We start from the raw sequence: 19609 nt of genomic DNA, 5'->3' as shown, positions 1-19609 counted from the left end.
GTGTCTTCACGCTTTCATGATCTAGATATGATTGAAGATTGAATAGGAAACACAAACTTGGCTAATATATTATTACAAGGTGAAGTAAAGGTTCACCACTAATCCCTTTATTTAACATTAACAAGTGTATATCTAAACTCATTTATTTCTTGCAAAACCCTAATATTGAATGTAATTCGATTATTTTGAATCAACAAATTATTGTAGGTACATGTAAAACCTAGTTTTTGTGCTGGCCAGATGACTAGAAAGCTGGTTTCCATTACTCCAAAAGAAAATTAATGATGCCATTCATGACTGTACCAATATTGACATAATACATGCGCATTACCTTGTAGTTTTTTTAACCATTGAGCTGTTGGCTACAGTGTACACCTAGTTGTACAAGAATTCTCCAGGGCGAGACTTTTTTATGTAAACTGTCAAATATGTAAAAATTGTGGCAACAAAAATGTGACTAGTAGCTATCTTCTTGTAATGTAGGATTACATGTGCAGCTGCCTAAACAGAGCCCTAGATCACTAAACGGCAGTGCGACATCTCTGTCTTCTTTGGACGCAAACGCTGGGTCACACTCTCCTTCTTCTCCTCGTAACAGCAAAGCATTTGGTGAGTCAAAAATTGTAAATGGTGACCCTCAATGTTAAATCTGATCAGGAGAGATCTTCACAATTTATATCTTGTAATGTCTGTGCTTTGTTTCTGTGTGCCATTATGGAGACATTCCATTAGCCTTGGTTAAGGTCTAATATACTGTAAAATAGATGTTTTCCCAAGGTTTTTGGAATCAATATTGTGCTCCATTTACTCATAAGTGTACTGTAGACCATAAAGTGATGGGGGAAAAACAATTTTAAACCTGTATTGTATTGCACAACAAGAAAATGGGATTTAATTGTTTTTAAATCTCTCTGATATATGCAATTATTTTGAAATAAAATTCTGAGTTTAATGATAATATTAGAAAATATAAAAATATCTTGCCTTTTGGTCAAAGTAAAACATTTTCAAGTAAAATGTATCTAGAAAGTCCTGATAAACTCATCATTCCCAGCACACATACTATCTGTAGTACTTACATGTACATACAAGGGTTTTCAATACTGTCTGGCACAGTGCTCTGTGTACATGTACATCACTTGGTAAAATTCAATTAAAAATTGAACTTGGACGAGTCACTAAAAGAAACCCCTTTTGAGGGGCTAAGAAGTTAGAATTGATTTTGTATGGTACAGTATACCACATTATTTTTATTAAGGACACCTGAAAAAAGTTCATGGGAACAGGCTCCTCCCTAAGGTCACCACAGTAAATACTGTTCTCGTACATCAAATTATAAATAATGAGCACTGTGAATATTTTTGTTTGAAGGTATTCACAGATTATTTGGTAGAAGCAAAGAGAATCATGGTACACATAGTGGAAAAGAGGATTCTGAAGTATGAAAAATACTTACTCAGATAATTTATTTAACAAAATCATGGGTGACAATTACTCCTTAATTTTGGCAAGAAATTTCAGTGTTAGTAATTTATAATTTCACATGTGAAATTTCAAAATTGCCATTCAATGTTTGGCACGGAATTTCTTTATAAATAAACAAGTCAAAAGCCCATGATTGTAGGCGTAATTTATCACCCACAATATTAAAAAGTAATCAGATGTATATTTGTGAAATTAGAAATCATTTCACTTACATTTTGTTAAAATTTGAATAATAATTTTAAGATATTGGACAAAATGTGGCTGAAATTATTTCCCAATTTCACTGGTCACCTTTTGATTACCCAGTAATTATATTTATGTAAATAAACCAGTCAATAGCAAAAAATGGAACGATGATAAAAAATTATCCATGACTGTAAAATGGGTCAGCAGGTGTTACTTTCTAACAGTAGCTAAAACATACAGTTGGGAATGTACCAAGATGGCCTAGAATAAAGTACGTCTGCATTCAGAGTTTATAAAAATTTTGATTATTGGCCAAATTGCATGATAGGATGGCATGGTTGAAAGCTTAAGTGGACATTATCTTCATGTAGTCAAATTTGATTTTCACATAATTTTTTGTGATCATCAGTGTTTCCATCCTCGCTAATCATTGAGGTACGGTTGAACCCCTTTTATGTGCTAGGCCGTCCCTTAATAAGCAGCCAGTTATCAAAGCCACATAATTGTCAATCTAATAAGTACTGTATTGTATGACTGTTAAAAGCATTCAAACATGTTTATTATGATTGTCTTTGCATGACCCTACATGTACAGTATGTTCACAAATCAATTAACCCAATCTAAAAAACTATTGACTGAAAAGTACACAAACCCCTATTAAGCAGCCAACCCCTATTAAGTGACCACCTCCCATTCACCCGAGGGTGTCTGCTCTAAAGGGGTGTGACGGTAACTGGCTCTTATCATTGTATTGCTGACTACTGCATGCTGTACAGAATCAAACTGTTGTAATATTATTCTATATGGGTTTTTTTTTAATCATCTGTAGTGTACAGTGTAGGTATGATTTTGAGCTCCTTGCAAATTTATCGGTGGTCAAAAAGAGGTAATTAATAGTTTAAAGTACATTCATGATGATGTACAGTAAATCACTTCTGTCACTTATTGTCTTTTACAGACTGAGGATAGTGCTTTGAAGTTAAAATTAAACGTGCCGACAGCGGGACATAAACAATTCTCTAAAGTCCTGGCTGAGATCAGAGAAAGAGCAATGCCATCTTCGTAAGTTGTATTTTGTTAATATTGTAATGGTCGGTTGATGCCTTTTATTTGGTGCATGCACTCTTTGTACATCAACATTGAAGCCTTCCCTTCCCATTGATATCGAAAAAAAATCCTTCATTTCGATGACCCACCAAAATATAACCAAGGCTCACATTAAGTTTTGAGTTACCTGTCAGGGCTCAAAATAACGGCCAGTCAATGGACAATGTCCAGCCAGAATGGTGACATGAGCGCCAAAAACTTCACTCGCTGGTCATGTTGACCGGTCACGTCATGTTGAGACGGTTCGTTCTTGAATAAACAATCAAATCCCCAACTGCAAGTCTTAGATTTTTATTCTCTTTTTTTAGTATGGCCCCTCACGCGATAACTTACACCAATGGGTATCTGTTGGAACGGCTAAGAATAGATCGCTTGCTGTTTGTCATGCATTCAAGATCGATAGGAATGCAATTCAAATGGTTGGGGTTATCCATTCAGAAAAATATTCAGCCCTTTGAACAACTGCTGCTATTCTTTGGAAAAATATTTTCATCTTTTAGGACGACAGCAGTTTTTAACTCAAAATTCAAAGCTATTCAGCCTTTCGAACAGCAGAGGTTTTCCCTAGGGCAAAGAATGCGATTAGATTCAGCTTTTTGTGACGCTTTAGATTTGCCCACCTCTCTTTGTTGGCGTATATTTCAAAGCTATTGCTCTACAGATGTCAAGATATTTGTTGTTTCTTTCATTTTCACTACACAAAAATTGACGAACAAGATGCCAAAACAAAACGTTTCGCTCGGTTGTCAAGTTGTTTTCAACTTAGACACTATGGGACTCCGGAACATCAAAACATGCATTTTGTGGTCTGCTTCGTTTCCATCAAGCCATAAATGTAACATTGAGCACGAACCCAGTATTTAATTGAAAACCAACTGATAAGTTACTTATACAAAACGGACGAAAATAATTATGTACCAACAAAAAAGCCGAAGGCCTTTACATCAGTATCTGTATCTATAAAGTTATTTTCGCGAATGAAATTTCAGTCACTCTCAACTTGTTGCTTGGTAACATCTATTGAATGATGGTCATTAGTTGTTCGTGAACAAAAACTCTATCTAATGTGACTACAAGTGAGTTAAGATTTTTTACAGCTTACACTTTAGAACTTAATTTAAGTCACATCATGAAGAACGACTGGAACAAACAAATTATATTTGTAGGTTTAATTAGGCCAAGATTATGACCGGTCAGAAACGAGACATGACCAAGCTAAAATTACTTTGGCTGGTCAACATGACTGGCCACTGTCCGAAAATTATTTTCAGTCCTGCCTGTAGCTTTGTTCTCCACACCCGTAGCAAACTTGTTACTTACACTGTTGTGGTTAAATTCTATCAACAATAGGCAAGTTCACCCATAGCAGTAAGGGAAAATCAAGCATACTGTACTCTGACAGCGGTCACAGCTGTTATGGGTTACAGCCTTTAATGACAGCCCTGATAACATGTACTGTATAGTGAAATCCTGATTTATCATATCATATCATTATAATCTTACATGAACAAGCCTGTAAATAACAGTCGGTCATCGGACAATTGTCTGGTAAATTTGAGGTTTTGACAGGTAAAAGCTTAGCCTGGTCGGACACTCTGACCAGGCATTTCTGCTAAAATGAAAAATATTTTAACTGGAAATTTGTGGCCGAATATGGGACAAGTTATTTTGTTATACTGCCACACAATACTATGCAAAAAAGCTTTGTTATCGGTTTTGTTTTTATTCCAATTCTAAGAATTTTATCACATGCAGTGCGTCATCTCAAATGTTGTAATTATGTCGAATTGTAAACACATCACATCAGCGCCACTATCCCTACATGTTAATTTACGCATTTTTCGGTGGCATTGTGAAAGATCGTGAAGCTCCATTTAGTCTGAATTATGTTCATCTGAAAAACTACTAAAAACTGAGGTCTTATGTAATTACTCGTTGTTTGTTGCTACCAAGTGTTGTGGGATTAATTTTCCGTCGTGATACATTGACCCGATTATAATGGTATGGAAATTGAATACATGGCCCAAATACTCAGGTTTCGTTTATCTGAATGCAATCGCTTTCAAAAACTTTAAAGGCTCTAAAACATAACCAAATGTTTTTCTAGTCCGTATGATCAAAAATCAGGTTAATTTTTAACTCTTAGAGTTTTTACGTCTGTCAGCGTGGTTGAAATATAGTTTCCGTACCACAGAAATGTTTTTGTGAAGAGCATGAATGTACAGATTAGTCATGCTTGATAGTCACGACGACCTCCAATTCCACATTTTAAATAATTACGCAAACTTTTTATTCAATTGACCCCAAAAACATCCAGAGGAAACTTGCTTTCAGAAAAAGTCGAAGAATTCATTTCAGCCAATTTTCAAGTCTCTGAATGTTCACGCGGGAGATTGTTTCATCGCTTTTCCCATTTTCCTTAGACGTCTTGGGAAACTTGTTATGTTGGAAATGCTTATGTGACTAAGGGTATAAACGTTTGTAAATTTGTCAATTTTCAACAGGTAAAATAATACCAGAAGTAATGTAAAGGTCCCCTTGCTGGTGCTAGTAGTGATTTTACACTCGGTTGACTTATAAGCTTTTCGAATTTACAACCAATATTTTGGCGAAGAGTCTACACAAAAATACCAGAATGTCTCAAATGTCTCTTTTTAATTTCTAACAACAAACAATTTTTTTGTCCGACCAGACTGGCTTTTTGTCAGGTCAAAACTGGTCCTTGTCCTGAGAAATGACTTGCCTATAGACAAAAATTATTTGCAGGCTTGCTTGAATGATAAGCTGTTGACCGTTAATGAGGCAAGAGGGGTTTGCTCATTGGCAGCTTTTGATTTGTTTCTGAGTTTCAGCCAAATTTAAACTGGTTTTCAGCATGGAGAGGAAATAAAATTTTGACGAAACTAAAGATAGTTTCAAAGTTACATAGATTTCTTATCTCGCAAAATGTGTTTTACCTCAAGAGTAGCCAACATGTCCAGGACTGCTAGATGGTAATTCTCTCGGGTGACTGGTGCTTATGGGAAATGCTGTAAAGGATATTTTTTAAATAACTGTTAAGATATAAATTACAAGCCAGTCAGACAAAATAACTCTTTATTCTGAGGTTGCCTGTGTGACTGGTTGAAAAATGTCTTAGTTGTTAGGATTTCACTATACAGTACATGTTATCAGGGCTGTCATTAAGGCCGTAACCCATAATCATGTTCGCTACATTGATCTCTAATTGACTTTAGAATCAAAGGAATCAGTGTGTAATTGTCATCAACTTGTGGATCAAGCAGTGGCAGATCTTGGGGGAGGGTGCAGGAGTTGCGCACCCCCCCCCCCCCCTGAGATGAAGCCCTCTTCTTCGTATTCACTCTTTATAATTTGTTTACCTCACCAGTCAGTTACGCCGTTCCTTAATGATGCACCCCCTCCTACTAAAAATCCTGGATCCGCCCCTGTCAAGTAAAGTAAACCTAAGCTTCCTTTCTCTACAGACTGGGCAGACGCCGTAGCAAGACTCTAGAGTGTCCATCAGTAGACTCTCGAAACAGTGGCGACAGTGACAGTGGAGGGCGACCTAGGGGAGCAACCTCAGCAGTGAGCTCCTCCAGTGGTGCAGTATCAGACTTTTCTGCACGAGGAAGAAGTGGGACAGGATTGTCTTTGAATGAAGATGATTCTGCAGAAGTAGATTCTGTATGTACATGTATAGTATTTCATGTAATATGTCAAACACATGAGACTTATTTGACCACATTTCTAAACAGCAAGAAGAGAGTTGAAAATCTGTTGCGTAGCCGATATTTTTGACTAACCTTGAGGTGTTTGTAAATGTGGTCAAACACTGTCTTAAGTGTTTCATATATCTTCTCAAGAGAAACTAAAACTGAGGAGAAAATGGAGAATTACGATTAATTGGGGGGCGTGGTGACCTCATGGTTAGTGCACTCTTCTCCGGATCGAGCGGTCGGGGTTCGAGCCCTGGCTGGGGACATTGTGTTGTGTTCTTGGGCAAGACACTTTACTCTCACAGTGCCTCTCTCCACACAGGTGTATAAATGGGTACTGGTGAACTTAATGCTGGGGGTAACCCTGCGATGGACTAGCATCCCATCCAGGGGGGAGTAGAAATACTCCTAGTCGCTTCATGCTACAGAAACCAGGATAAGCTCCGGCCTGATGGGCGACTTGGCTCGCATGCAGACTTTACCTTTACCTTTACCTACGATTAATTGTAAAAATTTTTGCTAATTAAGATGAGATATCCAAACACTGACACAGTCATGATTTCCTTTGTTTAAACTTGATGAATTAGTTATTAAGTTTTAGAATTTGAGTTGAATGATTGTACAGTATATCTAAGTGCAGGTAGAGAAACAATTGGAAATCATTATTTGACTTGGAATTTATGTTTGGAATTCTTCTAAGACAGTTTTTAGATTTTGCTCTTGTTTTCTATAAGGCAGCAGTTGGTGCATCTTGGTGCATCTTGGTGCATTGGCAACTATCCTATTTTTAACTCACCAAACCTTTTGACTATGTCAGGCAAGCATTGCTCCCTGGCAACATTTCTTTGTAAATATTGAATTTGGAACTATTTCCTTAAAACTTTGCATATTTAGCAAATTTGGCATAATAAATTGATCTATGCAGCCAAGTTGATGTATGAAAAATATGGAAAATTGTTTATGTCAAAATGATCCATTGTTTTGTTGAATTGCAGCTGGATGGGACCTTTAGTTCCCAAGATAAGGAAAGTGATGAAGTAGACGGACAGATCATTGACTCAGAGGTAAACTGAACCAAAGTTTGTTGTGCTTTGTTGCTTCAGAGCTCGTTCTTGTTCTTGTTTTATTTTTGCCATATATAAATATATTTACAACATGTCAAATGTATATTAGGCAAGAAAGCCCAGGGAAGCCAATAAGGGTTATGTAAAGGACTACCTTAAATACCTTAGCCTAATAACAATAGAATAAAATAGTCATCAAAGTGTAATTTCTCGTTAAAACACCAGTACATAATCAGTAGCAAAGTGACGAAAATAAAGAAAGTCATCAAGTGATGTGATGTTGTCTTGACATGCCACAAAATTCTCACAACTGACATTAAGTGAACTGTATGGTTGTCAGTAAGAATAATTAACGGTTTGATCTATGTGCTGACAAGGAATTGTCTCAGAATTTGTTCTTTGTTGCTTCTTAGAAGATAAGACAGAGGGTTGAACACTTGAACTACAAGATAAAGAAAACCAAGGATCAGATACGGCAGCTGCAAGAAGAGAGAGATGGTAATATCAATGATTTCCTTTTACTTCCATTTTAAACAGTAGCAATAACACATCTTGAAATTTGAATCTTGAAACTTGTTTACATGTGTCTGGATCAGGCTTTTAGCCAGATGGGCAGGATGTCCACTTTTTAAACAAAACTGAATGTTTAATTGTCCATATATTGCGTTATAAATATTGTTCATTTGAATAAACCCTATAGCACATTTTGGACGCGTACTTTTCAAATCCTGGCTAAAAGCTTGATTTGGATCTGCCCTAGCAACAGTTTAATTACAAGGGGGATATTTGTGTTTGCAGAGTATGTTAAAGAGTACCTGGAATCAACGGAAGGCTCACAAAAATCTAAGTAAGTGACAACTTTTTCAAGCCATAATCAGTTTATGACAAAAATCTAAGATTGAGGCGTACCCTTAAGTGTTAACCTTTTTATTCTCCTTTTTACCCTTTCCCGTAAAAAAATACAATTCCATGCTGTTGATCTTGAAACTAAATCGTACCATCGAGTGTCCTACCGAAAGCATGCTTGCACTAGCACGTAGCTGTGTAGAAGAGAGTACCAGAGGACGAACAAACATTGGGGCGGGAACAAAAACCGACAGACTCCGGGGTGGAGGAAACACTCGCCCTACCAGGCCCCGCTTCGTCGATAGCTTTTGCTCTCGCCCCAATTTTCTCATGATCAGTATGCGGAAAAAGCTCTTCGTTCTTTCGGTAACGCTTGCTACCCAGGCTAACTAGCACGTGTACGTTGCACATGATGCAGATGTACAATCCCGGCCAAACGTAGTTGGGACACTTGAGCTGGGTCACATTTTCCCCATCCCTCCTAATCAATGTTGGAAAATATCGCGTTTTTTCATACATAAGGGGGAAATTCGTCCGATTATCAACGTTGTAAGTGGGAGGAGGGGAGAACTTGCTTGCTGTCCCAAATTTTTTGTCCGGGATTGTAGGTATCTTTGTACATGTGTACATGTATGTGACGATATCAACTGTTAATGCTGTGATACACGATGTGCATGTATACAATAAACTACTGTAACATTTTGATTCATTGGCGTGTCATTTGTACTTGATGAAACTTCCAAATCTTTTGTTACCAAACGTGGAATTCATTATGTTATGGAAGCTTCGGGTTTATTTAGTCCGTAGGGGCATTCTCGGGCTAGTAATAAACCTTTGCTGTCAGCATGCAATGAGAACTAATAAGCCTCTCGTTACGCGAATATGTCGTTAAAACCAATTCCTGTTCTTTATCCAAATCGACAGGAATGAAAAGCATTAGTCAAAAATCAGTGGAATTTTTAGGACAAAAATTTCTCTTTGCTACAGTCTGTTAATGTGCATGCATGAAGGAGAGTGAAGTTGTTACAAGACTATGGCAGTCTGTTTTATCATTTTCTTGCAAGGCAAGACAATGAAAGCATTTTCTTGTAAGAAAAAATATCTTGCGACGTGTTGCTGTCTGTGATTGTTGTTAATAGTAATTAAGGTAGACAAAGATTTATTAAGTGCCCGGAGTAATTGGAGTTATCTTTCAAGTCGTCACGCTCTACGCGCATAAAAACGTGAATAGAAAAGGAAGGTTGAACGTAAAGGAAATGTGTACACTTTCCATAGGCTCTCATACATGTATCGAAAGGCGGTATTGTCTGCAAATTGGCTTCGAGTGTGTATCCTTTTGAGAGATCAGACTGAACTTGCGTTCGAAGGTGAATTTTTTTCTTGATCGTGCAAAGTCCGTTTAAGCGTGTTTCAAGGAGAGAGATTTGTATTAAATGCTATAGACTGGCTGTCAACAGTACTTGTGAAAGGATCAGTGTCGTTGTTTCTGCCATTGTGCAGACAAAGACGCTCTTCACCAGCGTACGTTTGTCTCTCTTGTGTGAGGTTTAAATGCTGCAAATTCATTTTTTGACTTCCATCCAAGTTGCGCTGAGTTAGTATGTACAACAAACTATTTTTGCAAGTGTTGCATGAGCTTAGCAGCTGTTGAATGTATTTCTAAGGCCCCGTCCACGCTACGCCGGATGAATTTGAAAACGCAGCTTTATTTCCACAGTTAGGCCTACCGTCCACACTAATCCGGCACGGGAACGGAGCTTTTCGAAAACGCTCTTCAAACCGGAGGAATTTGAAAACGCAGCTTTATTTCCACAGTTAGGCCTACCGTCCACACTAATCCGGCACGGGAACGGAGCTTTTCGAAAACGCTCTTCAAACCGGAGGAATTTGAAAACGCAGCTTTATTTCCACAGTTAGGCCTACCGTCCACACTAATCCGGCACGGGAACGGAGCTTTTCGAAAACGCTCTTCAAACCGGAGGAATTTGAAAACGCAGCTTTATTTCCACAGTTAGGCCTACCGTCCACACTAATCCGGGACGGGAACGGAGCTTTTCGAAAACGCTCTTCAAACCGGAGGAATTTGAAAACGCAGCTTTATTTCCACAGTTAGGCCTACCGTCCACACTAATCCGGCACGGGAACGGAGCTTTTCGAAAACGCTCTTCCAACCGGAGGAATTTGAAAACGCAGCTTTATTTCCACAGTTAGGCCTACCGTCCACACTAATCCGGCACGGGAACGGAGCTTTTCGAAAACGCTCTTCAAACCGGAGGAATTTGAAAACGCAGCTTTATTTCCACAGTTAGGCCTACCGTCCACACTAATCCGGCACGGGAACGGAGCTTTTCGAAAACGCTCTTCAAACCGGATGAATTTGAAAACGCAGCTTTATTTCCACAGTTAGGCCTACCGTCCACACTAATCCGGCACGGGAACGGAGCTTTTCGAAAACGCTCTTCAAACCGGAGGAATTTGAAAACGCAGCTTTATTTCCACAGTTAGGCCTACCGTCCACACTAATCCGGCACGGGAACGGAGCTTTTCGAAAACGCTCTTCAAACCGGATGAATTTGAAAACGCAGCTTTATTTCCACAGTTAGGCCTACCGTCCACACTAATCCGGCACGGGAACGGAGCTTTTCGAAAACGCTCTTCAAACCGGATGAATTTGAAAACGCAGCTTTATTTCCACAGTTAGGCCTACCGTCCACACTAATCCGGCACGGGAACGGAGCTTTTCGAAAACGCTCTTCAAACCGGATGAATTTGAAAACGCAGCTTTATTTCCACAGTTAGGCCTACCGTCCACACTAATCCGGCACGGGAACGGAGCTTTTCGAAAACGCTCTTCAAACCGGAGGAATTTGAAAACGCAGCTTTATTTCCACAGTTAGGCGTACCGTCCACACTAATCCGGCACGGGAACGGAGCTTTTCGAAAACGCTCTTCAAACCGGATGAATTTGAAAACGCAGCTTTATTTCCACAGTTAGGCCTACCGTCCACACTAATCCGGCACGGGAACGGAGCTTTTCGAAAACGCTCTTCAAACCGGAGGAATTTGAAAACGCCGCCTTTGCGTTTTCGTGCAGACGGAAAACATTTTGAAAACGGAGCTTTTTGAAAACGATGACATCACGATGATCACGTGATTTCCCTGCCTGAGTTTTCCTCAAACACAAACCCAGAGTGACCGGTGATCGTTGCGTTTTCAAATTCCTCCGGCGTAGTGTGGACAAGGCCCTACATGCTATGAATCGCGTGCTCTGTCTTACACCTAGTTGGTGTATAGTGAATTCTTAGGTGACATTCTCTAATTGGTAGCAGATGTAAAGGATCGATTAAATATCTACTTTTTTTTCTATTTCCTGTGTGACACGACCTGGATTGGGGCCATGTCATTCTCGCTATCTACTTAAGCACTTTTTTAAACCTTTTTTTATGAGCATTCCTTATTCTTAGACATTCTTTCGAAAACAATGTGCGTGATTATGTAGTAAACTGCTCCGATACGAAATCAAATAGTACATGAACACTCCACTTTATTGTCAGTTGGTGGAGACACCTAACAATAAAGCCGCAATAAAGATTCTTAGTTCTATGTGAACAAAGGTAAATTCATTTGGCAATTGTTAGAACAAGAAGAAACAAGGAAAGCAACATTTCAAGGTCCTACCAAATTTCGATTACGGCCACGTTTAAGAGCAGGCGGATTAGCGGGCTCTAGCGCGATACGCGGCGCGCTGGTGTATCGCGCTAGAGCGGGCTAATCCGCCTGTTCTGCAGGTTAATATGTAATAGCAAGGGGAGCTGAGTTATTGATCAAGGACCAATGTAGTATAGAGCTATTGTTTCGCATTGTTTCGCTCTTTGAAGCTGTTAATTGTGGCTTGTATCATACTATCATGTTTCCGCACTCTACAGTTGTTGCTGTTAAATTCTGTGTCACAACCTTACACATACTGACTGGAAATACTTGTGTTCCTTTCTTCTCAGAGCTGTCTTTGAAAAGAAGAATCAAAAGACAAATACACTGGTCGCCCAGCTACAGAAAAAGCTGGAAAAATATCACAATACACGTATGGTAAGTATTATTTCGCAATTAGATTATAAGCTCGGGATTTCTATCGCGTGATAGTTGACAAGGGCGCAGCCCGAGTCAGCTGTCAAGCATAGAAATCGAGGGCGAATAATCAAATTGTTTTAGTACAAATCTACTGGTCGTTCAAAACGTTTAGTCTAAATCGTCTGCACTGACACTTCGTAACATAGATTTGACCAAGTATGGTACTTTATGATACTTGCATGCAATCTGTGAATCAAAACTTAGTCAAACAGTTGGAATTTCTTGTCTGAGTATCAGTGTTCTTTCTTTCTTTCTCCACAGGAGTTAGAGTTAAATGGCGCAGCACCCAGTGGACATCTCGCTAAAGAAGTATTCAAGTAGGTTGACAATGAAGCTATAAAAGTGCAGGATTTATCTATAGCACTCAAAAGGGTTAGGCTTATACAGGGAAACATCTATTTTTGAAAGCGTTTCGTTTGTACACCTATATCCAAACATTTTAACATGTTATCGGATCGCAAAGGAACAAGTTGACATCTCTACCATTTGATAGCAATCTTGGAAGATGTATTACGAGAAAGTGATATCTAATAATCTGAGGAAAATGTCATCTTCCCAAGTAGTCGATGGGAATTATTTTAGAGAAACTGAGTCAATTCCACTGAAAGATTGCTTACTTATCAAACTTTAGTTATAAAACTCTCCAGTCATTTCTTCAAGAAGGATTTATAGACCGTAGAAGCTTAATTATTCCGTGCAAGAGGCCATGATCTAAGAACTGTTGGTTCATCGTCTCCTGTTCCTTGACGAGACGTTGTGGAAACATCCATAGAAATATATTTTGTTTTCTAGGCCGGATGGCTTGCGATTTCACGTTGAAGATGTAAAATACACAAGCACTGATAAATAAGTTACTTTTGTGGAGAACAGATGTCCTTTTATTCATTTTGAGTTATTTTGGTCGAGTACAAAATTACCGTTAAATTAAAGGAAACCTGAAAATAATAGTTTCCTAAGATAGAAAAACACCAAAGAGATAATAAGAAACCATAAAGGAACAAGAATGGTTAAGGATGAAAAAGATTAACACGGATTCCAACGACCTACTTGTAAAATATAGGCTCAACTTTTGAAGATACGCAAACCGTGACGTGAGACGATTGTCGGGTCGAGAGGATAAAAGACAGATCTGAAATCACTCTTCCAGTTGTCTTCACGGTTACTTGGATGTTTGTTTTGAAGTGGCTGATGACAGTTCATAACGTCATAAATCGTTTGATGTTAGCCTTGAATAATTGTAACATTATCAAACACCTGTAAGCTTGGAGAAGAGGATATTATTGTTTTCAGTCAGGCTCAGAAAACAGAATTATTTTCCACACATCGGGGGTCGCTCACCTTCTGTGCGGGCAATTGCGCGAAACAAAAAAAATAAATAAGATTTTTTCGTTTGATGTTTTTAAAATCTTCTGCAGAACCGTTTTGCAGTTTAGACTGGTTGAATTAGTGGTTAGTTTGTAGTTTACTTCAATTTCGGCTTTTTAGTTAATCTTTAATAAACAAAGAGGAATCGTAATGCTTGTTTTTGGCGGCTCGGTGTATGCAAATTTTCAAACTGTAAAAACTCATAAATATTGAATACATAATCTATAAAAAAAATTAGAACTTCCCTCTTGTTTTGGATAGCAGAAAGTGAAAAGTGAAATTTGATATCTTTGTTTCGTGTTGGCACCTTGAAAGACGAGACATGTGTTTATCGCCATAATTCATTTTCATGGCAAGTGTTAAGCCTTCGCGCTCTCTACCGAAGATCTTTGTGAAAGAATCGACGGGCCAAGAAATCGTTCAGCCGGCTTTCCTAACGCCGAAGTGTGCTCGGAATCTGCGGACAACCCTCCAAAAACACAAGTCGTGTTTCTGGCCGTAAGTCGACGTTTGGAGTATATGCTGTTTTGTTTTCGTGCGTTGTACAATACGGCTGAAGTCGCTTAAAATACGTTCGGTTTATTGACGTGTCTATGCTTGCTTCATTGATACTGGAGTAGAAAGGCTTTGCAGCGAGGTGTACCCAAAGAGGAGGATCAAAATTACTATAATTATGCTGTTAGATAGATGTTGTGAGAATTAGATTTTGCGATTTCAACAATTGGATCATATGTAAAATGTACGCTCGCGTTTATATTGTTGATAATGCATGTAAACTGGCACAAGACGCGTTTCTCAGTTGTCTTCGGAATGACTGCAGTCTTCGGGATGTCTCTACATGTGTTTTAGTCTTAATACTTCAAAATCTAGATGCGATTAATAAGCCTGTGTTTTTTGTGAAAACGTCAAACGCTGGATGATTACAGTGTCTGTAGTTTTTAACGTTTTTCAGGTTCGCTTTTTATTTGAGGTTGTGGTGTCGACAGATTTATACATGCTTCATGTTTACTTGAAATAGCAGCGTTTTTATCAATTTGCCTTGTGGATACATCACTTTGTCTGATGGCAAAATATTCTCTTAACGGTAAAAAAAATACTTTTACCGTTTCAAGATTCTATTATTGCCTTAGAAGACATTAATTTTTGTATTCAGCCTATTAAATATGCTTTTACTCCATATACAGTTGTTTTGACACGAGACACTGACTTTATTTACACAGCATTTCGACGGACCTTTTGTTTAACGAAGTAGGGCTCCCTCATTGTATAAATACTTTCGAATCTTATTATTATTTTTATCTTATTTACATATATTTTTTGGCTTCAGGGGTGTTAGAGATGGAGTCAAAGGGTACGTATAAAACAACCAGTTGCTATCTTTTTGTGATCTATTACCGAAATATTTCATTTACATATAAATTGGCGGAAGCAATATCATTTTACTCGCATACCTATGATAAAATAAAATGAAGCCTTTGGCCTTGTAAACTTGAGATTACCATTTTTTTTTTATTAACCATACATTTTAAATCTCTGCGAAGTACATACGAAGTTATTTATCTGTTCAGTGAAATAATTGATCCGATAAGACAGTAATTTTATTGTCATGAATATATGTGCTTGTAAATTCTGTAATTCGAATTGAAAAGGTTTCTTCTTGAAAAATTGATCTTTTGTAAAAAGCTGAGGTAATTATTACCAGCAAGACTATTCGTATTTAGTATAAATCTACGAGCGGTCTATCACAAATAACGTTCCCTTACTGGCTACGTTACACACTATCTATTCTGCTGTAAGATAAGATAACTTTATTTATACACGGTTTTTCCATCAGTCAACAAAGTTACTGGACTATCTATCTATCTGCCTAATTACAATAAAAAAAGAAAAAAGAAAAAACTGCTTTTCATGGAGGCCGTGTCTAAAAATTTACTTAAAATTAAGATATTGCTTTAAATTGTGGCGACTTAATTAAGATTTGAAATCGGTCAGTGAAGATGCTTGTCGTAGGTCTATAGGTAAGCTGTTCCACAACTGAGCCCCGCTGTACGAAAAACTTCTCTCAAGATAATCAGTTCGAGGTTGTGGAAGGACTAATGTGTTATAGACAGTGAGTAGCCTAGTGGTGTGCGGTTGTTGACAAAATGGCGGCCGCTTCTTTGCGGATTTAGATAATTTACTAGTCAAGGCGATTCCAGAGAAGACCAAAGTTGCAACGAAATACGGAATAAAAAAGTTGTATTTATTTAATAACCGAAAACGTGAACCTACGTTGTTGTTTGTTTTGAACATGTAGTAGATTTATACTAAAGTAATTAGATCATATTTGCTCTCGATTTCTATGCGTGATAGCAACAGAAATCTCCAGCTCATAATCTCATTATCGTGCTCTCGTAATCGAGAGGGAATAATCTAATTGTTCTTAGTAGAATTTCACTAGTATACTAATGCAAATGCTCCAGTCTGATTGGCTGAGCTATTCGTATATTGTCAGCCATTAGAGTGCAGCAGCTGTCGGTCGTCCACGAAATGCGACGTTTTTATCGTTTTTCCGAAGTTTTGGAAGAAAGTTTAGATGTAAATGGATAATTAAGTTCCTGAGAAGACTGAAGGAAGGACATAAACGGATTTATGACTTTAAAAACTTGAAATTATTGAAAAACCGGTGCGCGCGCGTAAACAACTTACAATTTACCAAGGACAACTCAGTACGTGCGATTTTGTTAAAGGGTAAAGTTCAATAATGCGTCGAAAAATATTTGGAAACCATTATCTGCGTTAATTTAAGTTAGAATTCTACTAAAACAATTAGATTTTTCGCTCTCGATTTCTATGAGACGATAGTTGATGAGGCCTTTGGCCTCATCAACTATCACCTCATAGAAATCTCGAGCTCATAATCTAATTGTTAAATAGCGTAAAGAATTCTCCGGCAAAATGTGTCCGACCCACTTTTCAAGCCTTTTGCCAATTTTAAATCTCACCGAAATTAAAGACATTGTAATACTTGTTGTTTTTAGGTTATTCGGGTTACCTTAGCTGGCGTGAATTTTGAGACTAACTCTCTGTTTCTGGTGGAAAAAGTGATAGAAAGATGCGGAAAGAAGTAAATAACTTACAGGCAAGGCCGCCTGTAAGTTATATACATCTTTCCATCATTGTTTTGAGGGCTTTCCTGGCTCAAACAGTTTCCATTCTACGCGGTAGAAAAAGTGTATTTGGATGACTTATGTTCTTCATATTGTTTTGTATAGAGCGGTTACCAAGCCTCTGGAGATTATCAAGCACCGTAGGTTTGGCAGTGCAGAGAATGTGAGCACTACTGCGTCAAGTCCTGGATCAAGTATGTATCACTATGCTGTTTGTGTTGTTTAACGCTTTTCACTGCAAAAGAACATCTTCCTTCGCAGCAGTTCTTATTTTCACGGCTTATTTCCATTACTTTAGAAGGGGCAGTCTACTTTGTCTGTGAAATCATAAGTTGTGTCGACACCAGAGACTTCGTGGTAGACCACTTTGAAAGTTACGTGGTTTTTGTTGCACCTGCAAAGACTGCAGAGGGCCTGAGATCCGAGTCCGATTTCGTGTCCCATAGAGCGTTTTCATATGACGTCACGGCAGCCATGTTGGTGTGCCAAAACAATGAAGCGGCACCCATTGTTGGTGTACCAAAACAATGAACCAGTAGCCATATTGGTGTTCCAAAACAATTAAACGGCAGCCATGTTTGTGCGTCAATAGCCTGGGTAATACTGGCTAGTTTACCGAACCAATCCTGCGGTAGTTGAACTCGTTCCTTATGGAAACATTTTCTTTAGTTCCAATCAATTTGCAAGTGTGCTGGCCACATGAATGAAAACACTCTATGCAAGATTTCCCAACGGTAAAGGGCTAGTAACAGACTTCTTTTTAACGTTTGTTATTGTGGCAGCTATGAATCGCGGCAACCGTCTTTTTTTAACTACGAATGAAAATGTCAAAGTTGGCAAACGAAAGCTCTCTAAAATCATGTAGAACAAACTCGTTGGCTTTGTTTCTGTGACTTATTCTCGTAGTTGGACTCGCACCTAGTGGTCCCTGTCTACTAGTGAAGATGTTGGGTTTTAGTTTCTTTTCTCGTGATCAAGTAACAGTTTACTTCACTGTACAGTAGCGAAAATGTAGGTAAGAAAAATGTTTGGGCGATTTCTCCAAGTTCTCGCCACTTTATCTGGGGCGAGGCTCATCTCGCGGTCCCTTATGGGATCGTTGTTGGGGACATCTTTTGTTTTGTCCTTGGTAACGGTCTCACAAGCCACTGCGAGATGAGAAGACTTGCCCTAGGTTTCTTCTCGTAGCGAATTGTGGAGGAGTTGCCGTGTGAAGACTTTTTGTGATTGGAAAGTGGTGTGTGTTATAATTTCAGAGATAGATGGACTTGAAGAAGAACCTAGCAGTCCTGCAGGTGAAGATAGTTTCGCAGGAGATTCTAATCTCAGGTAAATCTAAACGTGTTCTCAGCGGCCGTAATCTTTTCGTTGTCACGCAACTGTTCTCGCTCTTGTGTGACATAGAACGTGATGGTTGCACACCATAGAGTGGTTTGATTTTCTTTTCAATCGACCAAAATCGAGGAACTCCAGAAATCGCCACCGATTGTAACCAGTGTTACATGCACTAGTCACTGGTAAACTTGTTTCAGAACTTCTGTGTCGTACTATTTTGCTGGTTTTGAAGGGTGTGGAGAGGGTTGGAGAGGAGGGAAGGGGTAAGATTTGATTCGGAGAAGAGAAAAGCGTGAAGAGATCAAGGTGACTGGCTGGGTAGAATTAAGACCAGACAGTTACAGGGCAGTTTACTGTCCATCTTTGCAAAGACGTCGTGAAATATTTTTACTCAAAATGTTTTTTTTTTTTTCTTTTAAGCCCGGCCAGATACAACAGCGATGATGATTCTTCCAGTGTAGCATCAGCCACGCACATCGGGTGAGTTCGAAAATCTGACAAAGTAGATTAATTCTGTCGATTTGGTAGTAAGTTCCCATCTGAACACTGCTAGCCTGCGTAGCAGTCTTTTCCGTTTCCTCTAAACGGGAGAAAGCGAGAACCAAGGGGAAGTCGCGCGAAAGCGTGGGGCGAGAGCAAAAAGTTAGAAAAAGGGGGAGGGGGTCCTGTCACTAATTTTTTTTGTTACCTCTGTCCCCGTGCCCTCGCGCGACTCCTGCTTGCCTGAAAGGAAACGGAAAAGACTGCTACGCAGGCTAGAACAGTGCATACATGAAGTCCGTTCAGTCCTGGGAACTGGACTGAACCTGGGCCAGCTGACTCATTGGTGTCAGCGGTCTTCTCCGGTTTTTGTGGCACGAAGCGGCTAGGAGTATTGCCCCCTCCCCTCCCCTGATGGGATGTTGGTTCATCGCAGGATACTCCTGACCTCTTGTCTAGCTGTCCTGAAGTAATTTGCCGGTCCTCGTGTATATATACTACAGCGGTAGCACGAACATAATTACAACAAAAACTTTCTTTCGCCACAAAGTAGAAATAATTTATTGCAATAATAAAATTAAAAACTAAAATTAAAAATGCTAGGGGTGCTGGCTACCGCAAAGAACGTAGGAGTTAAAAATGCTAGGCAACCAGTGAAAAGAAAAGACATTTTACTTGTTTAGGTCAGGGACACAAAACAAACAAACAAATAAACATACACACACACACACGTCACTATCTATAC

At 38.8% G+C, this 19609-nt stretch overlaps 1 protein-coding gene across 4 annotated transcripts in view; it reads left to right on the top strand.

Moving 5' to 3' along the window:
• LOC110053964 (transmembrane and coiled-coil domain protein 3-like) overlaps positions 1–19609 on the top strand; it is a 29658-nt gene that overhangs the window by 5438 nt on the left and 4611 nt on the right. For 3 of the 4 annotated variants that reach the window (XM_089299050.1, XM_089299053.1, XM_089299052.1), the window contains exons 2-14: positions 484–609; positions 1372–1439; positions 2630–2733; positions 6264–6465; positions 7493–7561; positions 7975–8059; positions 8360–8408; positions 12406–12493; positions 12797–12852; positions 15228–15251; positions 17155–17243; positions 18306–18378; positions 18805–18864. In XM_089299050.1, coding sequence (XP_089155176.1) covers positions 484–609; positions 1372–1439; positions 2630–2733; positions 6264–6465; positions 7493–7561; positions 7975–8059; positions 8360–8408; positions 12406–12493; positions 12797–12852; positions 15228–15251; positions 17155–17243; positions 18306–18378; positions 18805–18864 — 1093 coding nt within the window. The remainder of the gene's footprint in view (positions 1–483; positions 610–1371; positions 1440–2629; positions 2734–6263; positions 6466–7492; positions 7562–7974; positions 8060–8359; positions 8409–12405; positions 12494–12796; positions 12853–15227; positions 15252–17154; positions 17244–18305; positions 18379–18804; positions 18865–19609) is intronic. The other variant, XM_089299051.1, reaches the window with a different exon arrangement.

Source organism: Orbicella faveolata, unplaced genomic scaffold (assembly GCF_042242905.1).
Source record: "Orbicella faveolata isolate gen_17 unplaced genomic scaffold, um_ofav_v1 contig_34, whole genome shotgun sequence".
In the NCBI taxonomy this organism is placed as follows: domain Eukaryota; kingdom Metazoa; phylum Cnidaria; class Anthozoa; order Scleractinia; family Merulinidae; genus Orbicella; species Orbicella faveolata.
Note: the sequence above shows the minus strand (reverse complement) of the source record. Positions and strands in the feature narration are given on the sequence as shown.